We start from the raw sequence: 9,845 nt of genomic DNA on the forward strand, positions 1-9,845 counted from the left end.
TGCACGTTACATTTTTTTTATTAATGATGATCAAATAACACAAATGGCATTGCGACGTCACAATTCGTCACCGTGTTCACCGTAAATCACTCCGTTCCCTATCCTGGCTGTGAGCAAGTCCCCAAGCACTCGCACGGGTATCGTTGCATGCATGTCCGAACAAGTGCGATGCAATACACAGTGACGGAGCGTCTCACTTGCAACCGCATCTCCAGACGCCTCGCAAGGAATAAGAAATAAAGTCTGCCAAAGATGCACGTGAAAACAAATGGGTCTTCCCCTGCCCCGTCCCGCACCTCGGATGAGCACGGTCGGCGGCGTACGGTGCGAAAGAAGTTCAGTGCATGCAACGAGGTAGGAGTTGTCAACTGCACCGAGTTGAAGAGGAAGAGAATTCCAGACAGCAGGAGCTTAAGTCGGAAAGGAGTTACCTTCCACGACTGACACAAATTAAAGGTTACGTTTATCAAAAGTAAGGATTGTGTCGCGGTGCAGTGGTTATCGCACTTGGCTTGCAATCCAGAGATCATTCATTCTCCCGGCGTGGCAGCTGAGGCAATGGTGAACGTTGCTTAAATCCTCCCCCCCCCCCCTGCTCTGCCCAACTCTGTCCACCCATCAGGATAAACGAGTGCGCCAAGGTAGCTCGGGAGGCCGCTTGCGGTGGGGTAACGTGTGGGCACTGCCACCGATCTCAAGGCGCCCGCTTGGTGCGGGAGGAGGACTCTGTCCGGAACTCCCTCGCCCTTCCACAAGGAGCGATACATGTCAGGGCTGCGCCTTTAACCCCTCACCCTTGACTCAGCTGTGAAGGCGAACAGCAGTACGAGTAGCATCCCCCGCTGTACGTCGGGGATGCGTTCCTCAAAGGTGCGACGACGAATATCGAAACGACGTAAATCGAAGCGATGTACAGGGCGGTCGTGGGTGGTGGAGGCGAAGGCTGAGAAGCGACGGACATCGAGAGAGGACTGATGATGATGCTGTCAGCGACGTGAGTGTGGGGTTGAGGCGACGCAGACTCGGGTAGCGGTGTTAATACGAAAGCGACGACGCGTTTGCGAAACGACGTCAAAGAGCGAGACGTACATCAGGGTATTGCTGTATTTGCATACAGCTTCAAAGCAGAGCAAACGGGTTTAGTCGTAGCGTATTCGCATTATGGAACAAGTGACCAATAAATCCGGATATCTCAAAAGTTGTAATCTTGGATTGACACGAACGCTATGCATGCCAGTTTCGCTCGTGTTTAAGTCCATCCTTATTTGTGTAAAACACCCTCTCGTTAATAATACGATGATGGTGTAATACGTCACGGACGTTCGTTTTTATCTTATCCATTTCACGTCGGCAGTGCCAATGTGATGAGGATCATGACCCTAGCGTGCCAGCTTTTTTGAACGTTACACCCTCGCGTGATCATGGCTTTGTGAAGGTGCTGCAGTTGCATCCCCCAATTATCCGCCACGTCATATCTACTGCTGGATGAAAGACTCCCCCACATCGTCGCCGTTATCTCTCCACCTCCACGACATTCATCATCTGGGGCCTCTTCTCTCCATCACCAGTACAGGCATAAGCTAAGTAGGGTCGCCACGCTGGCTAGATGGTAACTATCTCGCCCTCTATAATAGAAGGGTTTTTTCGGCGTTAGATCGCGTAAGTATATAAATGTGCCGTTAAAACCCGCCACCACCCGACACAGCCAACTAGTAAGGGTTGTCACGTAAACAGAACGTGGCCAATTCAGCACTAGTACAGCACACCGGTGTGTTGGAGAGCCAAGCCACAACATTTACAATCTGAGTAACGACGTTTCGCCAGTAATTACAACTAGCTTCATCAGGCGACAGCCAGATTTGTGGAGAAGTCCACCTGTTTCGTCCCTTATATAGAGGCGTAGATGTGGTGACCACGCTTGTGCGCTCTTGCACAATGTGGTGGGGGGGGGGTACTGAGTTAACATACATGATGCATGCGCATTATGCGACCACTTTGATCTTATCCTTCCTGTCCATTGTGTGTATTAAAATAGCTATAACAACGGTAATCCCTATTGAAGTATGGTGCTCTTCATAGGCATGCATTTAACAATGTATTATTTGATGATTCGCTTCCACGCAGCAGTAAATCGGTAGCTATCCAAACGGTTAAAATTATTTGTATTTCTTTCAATTTCGATAGATTCTCTAATTAGTCTTGGCCAGTAGTAGCTAGTTTTTCACAGAACTTCAACATTATTAAGTCAATTGAGTGTCCTTGTTGGCACGCGTGTTTATCTCGCCCTACAATGCAGGATGTCAGACCGTAACCCTGACGTCTGTATATTCGGAGTTTGCACGTCACGTGTTTTCAGCGAACTTTTATTCTCCTTATAACCTTTCTGGGCTGACTTTCCTTTAGAGTTTGAACTCTGCAACGTCATTGCAAATTGGGTTTTTGTACGTCGCCTGACTTTGTTTGGAATCCCACTTTGGAAACGATCACATATGAGTGCGTATTCATTGTATGTTGACAGGCACTAAATTTGTATCTAAACTCGTGCCAAGAATACGGAGAGTCAGATCATTTGACGGAAGTTATTTTTCATATTACATGTAAAAGGTACGAACTAAACACAATCATGAGAATCGTTTGCGGAGAATATAAATAACAAAATAGATACGTGGACAACGTGTCGATCATACATCTGTCTCTCTATATCAAAAATAAAAGTATTTCTCACGCAGACAAGGTACTGGGTTGTTTTTTTAAGACAACATTTTCATTTATTGCACGCCTAATCCATGCAACACATAATCAACTGGGACCATGATGCTGAGATGGCATTTAGAATCAACATGCGTTTAGAGTATTTGGCTGCTTTAAATTTCTACGTGGTAAGCCACTTTGTTGAACTATCATTTGTGGCCAGGTCGTTTCTAAAAGAAAAAAAAACAGCTCCATAACTCAGTGGGTCTTAGCTGGTAAAATAAAAATAGGTCGTTAGTTCGTTCAATGCATACCATCTGACATGAGTCTATGATCCCAATCACCCTGCATTCGTCAACAGCAGCCGATGAACACAGAGATAGAACCCTTCGCAACGACATGTTTCTTCTCACACAGCTTAAAGGTCGCGATCTGAGCGTGGCTTTTTCGCTCCAGCGCTGTCCTCCAGACAGTCTCGTCCCTTCACCTGATGAATGCCGCTTGTGTTGTGGCCGAATCGTCGTGAGAATTTTATTGCGTTATTTTATTTTATCAATTTATCATTTTATTCTCATTCTACGTGACTTTACCGAAAGAACCAAAGAAGACATTAGCTGGGTTGTGCAATAAAGCTGTTTCATAACTCAAACCCGATGTTGGCAAACAGTGGAAACTGTCATTTCAGTAAACAATGAGATACTTTTCGTATTGCCCTACAATACAAAATTGGCTTAAGATTGTTTTTTTGTGAACGGAAAATGAATATTGAAACCGGCCCAGAATTTGTGTGTAGTGAACCAATGCCGCTAAAAAGATGCACTCCCAGGGAGGTCAATTGTTGCGCCACGGGATTGCAAGTCCAGAGTGCAAGTCCGGTGTGCTAACCACTACACAAGGTCTCGGCAACCAAAGTAACAAGAAGGGCCATTTTTATTCGAATTAAAAAAAAACCCTCAATATATCAAGAGCCGCAATTAATGTGAATGCGAGACTGTCAAAAACAAGTAAGGTCACGAAGCAGTCCTTGAAAGGTCGCATGCGGCTTCGCCACCGACCCCTGTACGACACTATCGCGTCACTCTTTGACATTCGTGTGGCCACCGTTATCCGCCGTGAGCGATCATTGGACTCGGGTGGCGGAGAGGTTCGTAGCGCAGTGGCGCTGAACACTGCGCCGCCGCTCCCGCACGCAAGCAACGAAAGGCGTCCACGTTCCAGTCTGGTCGTGAGCATTACACCACGGAGTGGCCCCACCTACTGCGCTACGAACGCGCCGGCGACCTGAGTTTGATTCCCGAATTCATTGGCGGTGGATTACATTTTGTTGCTAACTCGTCTTGGGCCGTTCTCCTTCACCAATCCACGTTGTATGTGCACGCATGGTTGGACTTCTTTCGCGCCGTACGTAGCCAACCGAGATAATCGGAAGGGGCGCGGGAAAGACAACAAAATACACACAAAAAGTAGTTTTAAAGAAGTGAGTTTTTAATCTAGATGATGATTTAAAAGTGCCTAGCTCCAGTGGCTTTCTCATGTCGGAAGGAAGAGCGTTCCAGACGGCCGCAGAAGCGCATCTGAAAGCGCGCGACGCGGTGACCACCGTCTTTGTTCGATGTTTATCCAAAAGCCGCCGCTGTGAGCACGACCGCAGTTCACGCCACGGTGGTCTCTGCTCCTTGGCCACATCGGCGAGGTGTTGTGGTTCGTTTGTGGCAGGCACTTTGTGTGTGGCGAGTGCGACCTCATGTAACGTGTTCTCGTTCGGCAAACGGAAGCCAATGCAGCTCGGCCAGCAGCACTGGACGGACACGCTCGGGTCTCGCGGTGCCGGCCATGATTCGTGTCAAACTATGTTGTCAAACTATGTTGTACGCGCTGCATGCAGCTTGCTTGACCGCCGTGGTCAAGTACGGACGAATTAACCTCAATACCACCCCCTCCCTCGGCACCCCTAACCCAACATCGCATGGGGGCAGTATTCACCGTGCGGTAGTGAAAGAGCCAAAAGGCTGAAAGTTCCCAATTTAGAAAATATATTATCATTATGACTTGAGTAAAATAAGTAATATTTAAAATACTTCCTTAAAAACACGCTTTAATGAAATGTACCGTACTCGTAATGGCAAAACTCCACGACTCCAGGAAGTGGCCCCGAAGCTTGCCACAACGGGACCGTCGTGATTACAGCCAACGTCAGTGGACAAATAGACCCAAGCCGAAACATAAGATATAAAAAAGAATGTTTAAACATTTAAAAAATATATTTTTAATGATAGAATATAGTATCGTCATCAGTATGACGTAAGCATACCAAGTTTGCAGTCGATACCACATTGGGAAGTGGGTTTAAATTGAGTTACAAGATTTGAGGATACAACAACAGAGTGAGTTAAATAAAAGCGTGTAATAAAAATGAATAGCTTCAAAACAGTCGACTTCAAAAATATGTATATTCTTAAAAATAAATACATGTGTATTTATAATCATATTTACGAAATAAATGCACAAATTGTGTTCAGATTTAACACGCATTACAATAACAACGAAAATGGCTTTAGGAACATCGTATGGAGAATAATTTCAAAGGAGACAACGTTGCAGTTTAAACATATCTGACTTAGACATACTCTAATACGCATTTCTCGTGTAGGGCATGGTCTGGGCGTGAGTTTATGTCTCTCCCCGATAAGTTTTTTTTATTTTGTACCGAGTGCTGTTGGCTACGATACTCATGGGCACAACCTGCACAAGTCTCTTATTATTAGGCTCAAGAGGTGTACCTCATACACACAAAAACAGGTTCCAATCGACTGTTTTAACAATGCCAGCGCCGCTACCAAGAAGAATGAGCGAGAATGTATTAGTATTATTATCTGCTTGTTCCATCGAACTCCCCTTTAATCCAAAAAGTTGTATCAAGTATATTTTTTTACAGCGACAGATTATGCGGAAATATTTTCGCTTTAATATGCTGGAAAACTGGTGATTAAATAAATATATAATCTGTTTCTATACATATGCAACAACCAGATTTACATATTCTTTGGTTCTTTCGGTAAAGTCACGTAGATAAAACAATACAAGTAAATAAAAGTAAAAATATAGCAGGATGACGATCGCTTGTGTTGTGATCGAAACGTCGTAGTTTTTATATTTTTCCTTTTATTTTTCTATCTACGTGACTTTACCGAAAGAACCAAAGAATGTGAATGCCTGCAGTCACGAAAGTTTTAAGTCAAAATTTAACCAGATCAACAACTCGTGCTTAGAGCCACGTTTATACGCACACGAGCTGAATTGATCGATCGCTCCATCTCCTCTGAATGCGTGCAATCGAGCCCAATTCATTTCGTGACTGCAACTGTCATTTCTCATTAACCTTCGGCAATAATAATTAATCGGTATCATGATTTGCAACATTTAATTATCGCAACTGTCATAATGAGGAGTCCTCAGTGACGAATTCTATCCCTTCGCTGCCACTATCACATCGGCGATAATAAGAAGATAAGTGGCATTGTTAAATAGTTATACTTACAATGCGCTTTCAATGCAAAGAGCCGCTCATGTATCGCCACGCGACACGAGCAACGTCACCTTAAGATGTTTTCTTGTTCTTTGTTGCGGTTGCACCCGATTCAAGAGCCGAATGGCTCACGGGGCTATACCAAAAGAAATGAAACTTGAAAAAAGCTGAAATGAAACAATCGCAGCTGCGTCCTCTCAACGCGCACGCTGCGCGGCCCTCGGGCTCCTGCCGTCACGGATGGTCTCACGGTCTCCCGCAGCGCAGCCGCGGATCGCGCAGGGCGGCCCACATGATGAGCGTCTGGAAGGGCTCCACTCTGTGCACCAAAATCACCTCCCTGTAGTAGCACGGGTGGAAGGAGGACACCAACGCCGCACGCTTCGCGGCGCCTCGGTTCGGCGCGGGCAGCGAGATGCCCGCCGTGCGGAACGCCGGGTGCCTCGTGGGTGCGAGCCCCAGGGCCGCCAGGCATTGCCCCAGAAAGACGTCGTCGATGGGCAGCATGGCGAGCTGCCCGGCGACGCGGCGGATGTCCAGGGCCGTGCGCCCGGCCATGAGGATTCCCCCGCCGCCCACGTAGGGCGGGTACGAGTCCCCGGCGTGCACCTGCACGGGCACGAAGTACTTGCTGCTGGGCGCGCGGATGGGACCCACGTTGGAGATGACGTAGCCCTCGTAGAGGTGCCCGTCGCCTCGGCCCGCCCGCTCCTCGGCCGCGATGCGCTCCAGCAGGTTGGGCGTGTTGACGAAGACGTCGTCGTCGCCGTCGAAGACGTAGCGCGCGCCCGCGCAGCGCTCATGCAGCCAGTCGAGGAAGAGCAGCTGCTTGAGGGTCAGGTTGAAGAAGGTGTCCAAGAAGTTCCACTGCACGATGTCGCCGTGTTCGCGGCTCTCCTCCTGCAGGAGGGCGTTCAGGTGCACGCGCCTCTCGGGCGCCTCCCCGCTCGGCACCCCCACGAGGAACACTCGGCGCACCGGGCGGCCACGCACGCTGCCCTCGCGGCCCCACGTCCTCCTGATCACGTCGCGGCGCTCCAGGTTGCGCGCGTCGCTCTTGATGGCGAGCAGCAGAGTGACGTTCGGACGTGAATGGCACTTGCTGCCGTCCGGCTGCAGGATGAGCCCGAAGCTGCGGCAGTGGCGGTGAGTGAGGAAATCTTGCACGGCCTGAGACAGCGAGGCGAAGTCCTCCACGGCGTGAGCGACGGTGGCATTGGGCGAGCACTGAAGGGAGCGGCCGTCCCAGCTCGGAGCGCCACTCATTGAGCTCTCGTCCCAAAGCCTGGGGAAGAGCTGCTGCTGCTGCTGCTGCTCGTGTCGCTGCTGCTGCTGGTGCTGGTAGAAGTTAGACCCCGAAAATGCAGTATTCGGGTCTCCTCTCCCCGTGCTGTCTAACCACGGAAGCTCTGCCTCTGCTTGTGACGGGTGGCCCTGAGCAGCACCTGCGCGCAGCAGGAGAGCCCGGAGTTTGGGGTGAAGTTGGTGGGACGTGGGGTCGACGAGGATGTTATAGGTGAGTATGAGAAGAGTTAACGACACCAACGTGAAAGCGATCAGGGCAGGCACGTGGTTGAGCGCGACAATGATTTTCATCGTAAGTCCTCGTTATGTTGTTATCGTTATTATTTGTCTGGTTTAAAAAAAAAAATATATATATATTTTCGTGTTAAATTGGACTTTTTGTTTTACCCGATTGCTATAGAGGTAGTATTATAATATTGTTCTTGTGGTCATATGTACCTGTACACGCCATACGTACGAATACGTATCAGGCTAAGCTGACGATGCCTCTATTAACGTCGCTCGCGCTGCTGTAAGGAGCACGCGCGCAGCGGGGTAACTCAGCGTAACGGGGGAGTGTACATGCCGTCTCCTGGCGAGTCCAAGGAAGTCGCGCCCTCTATATGAAACCCTCCTTCTCCTCCTCCCCCACACCCGGCCAGAGATGTATTTATTTTTACCCACGGTTCTTTTTTTTTTGGTATCCAAGGCGGCTCTTTGGAGATCTGCATCGAGCGCAGCGCGCTTAGAGGCACGCACGCGACTCGACTCTCATTTTGCTTGCGAAGGCAGCAGCAGAAGCAGCAAGATCAGCAATAGTTGCTCAGGAGCCTGCCCATATAAAGGTCTGCTGCTGGCCACGACTAGCGGGCTTCGGGAGAGAGTTCGTGTAGCTTTGTTATTCCTCCTCCGTTGAATAAGCGCAGACTACAATGGATAATATACGGCCCGTGCGTGATACTGTATTAAACGAAGGCTCTTTGGTTATTTCGGTAAAGTCGCGTCGAAAGAAAAGAATATAAATAATAGAATACAACGTTTCGATTGCAACACAAGCAACCGTCACCAGGTGTTAATGACTGCAAGCTCGGAGAGAGACACATATACAGAGAGAGAGAGAGAGACAAACACAGACACTGAGAGAGACAAACACAGACACGGAGAGAGACAAACACAGACACGGAGAGAGACCCATATACACAGAGAGAGACAGACACTGAGAGAGACAAACACAAACACGGAGAGAGACAAACACAAACACGGAGAGAGACCCATATACAGAGAGAGAGACAAACACAGAGAGAGAGAGAGACACACTCAAGAGCAGCAACACATGGGGGAGACACATAGAGAGACACACACGCAGAGACAGACACAGAGAAACAACGCCTCTGTGACGATGCATTATATATTACCTTACCGTAACGTAATGAACCAGGTAAAGTGTTAACTGTTGTGTTAGCCGACTCTCTGTGTTGCATTGCATTACATTTCTAAGTTGCCTAGGTTTGTTTTCTCAAATTTCCAATTTCTCTACCCCTGCCGCACTCTAAAGTTTTACTAGATTTGTCAACTTCCAATTTCTCTACCCCTGCCGCTCTCATTGACATGATAATTTATCTGCCCTCCCCTCTTTCTCTATATATAAAGCCTCGTCACAGAGGCGTTGTTTCTCTGTGTCTCTGTGTGTGTCTCTCTCTGCGTGTGTGTCTCTCTATGTGTCTCTCCCCTATGTGTGTCTCTCTCTGTGTCTCTCTGTGTGTTGGTCTCTCTCTGTCTCTCTCTCTGTCTCTCTGTGTGTTTGTCTCTCTCTCTCTTTGTGTGTCTCTCTCTCTGTGTATGCGTCTCTCTCCGTGTCTGTGTTTGTCTCTCTCTGTATATGTGTCTCTCTCCGAGCTTGCATTCATTCACACCTGATAACGGTTGCTTGTGTTGCAATCGAAACGTCGTATTCTATTATAAATTTTATTTTCTTTCTACGTGACTTTATCGAAAGAACCAAAGAGTAAATTTTGATTTAAAGCTTTCGTGAGTGCAGAGATTCATATTCTTGGTTCTTTCGGTAAAGTCACGTAGAAGTGAAACAATAAAATAATAAAAATATAAAACAATAAAATTCTCACGACGTTTCGACTGCAACACAAGCAATCATCATCAGGTGTGAAATCCACAGCAAGAGTAATTCCTGTCACGAAAGCTTCAAATCAAGTTTAAACGAAGGTGCTTTTCCCGGGACCGGCCAATGTTGTGGTTATGCAGCTACAAAGCATGCGATCGTGGTTTTTTTTTAATTCGTTGCATTTTTGTCGACTGGTGTTGCTGAGTGGAGCTTAATCGTGGTGGT

General features: G+C 47.8%; 1 protein-coding gene across 1 annotated transcript; it reads right to left on the reverse strand.

The window, feature by feature from the left end:
* LOC116943159 (N-acetyllactosaminide beta-1,3-N-acetylglucosaminyltransferase 3-like) lies at positions 1-9,223 on the reverse strand. Its single transcript, XM_076067727.1, has one exon. It carries the CDS (start codon positions 7,811-7,813, stop codon positions 6,464-6,466), a length of 1,350 nt encoding a protein of 449 aa, XP_075923842.1. The 5' UTR covers positions 7,814-9,223; the 3' UTR covers positions 1-6,463.
* Positions 9,224-9,845: the final 622 nt, after the last annotated feature.

Source organism: Petromyzon marinus, chromosome 17 (genome assembly GCF_048934315.1).
Source record: "Petromyzon marinus isolate PM22_M1 ecotype Great Lakes invasive population chromosome 17, UKy_Petmar_22M1.pri1.0, whole genome shotgun sequence".
Classification (NCBI taxonomy): Eukaryota; Metazoa; Chordata; class Hyperoartia; order Petromyzontiformes; family Petromyzontidae; genus Petromyzon; species Petromyzon marinus.

What these genes read in the sequence shown, in the direction of transcription:
- LOC116943159 (XM_076067727.1), bottom strand. Translation starts at nt 7,813, where the DNA reads ATGAAAATCATTGTCGCGCTCAACCACGTGCCTGCCCTGATCGCTTTC.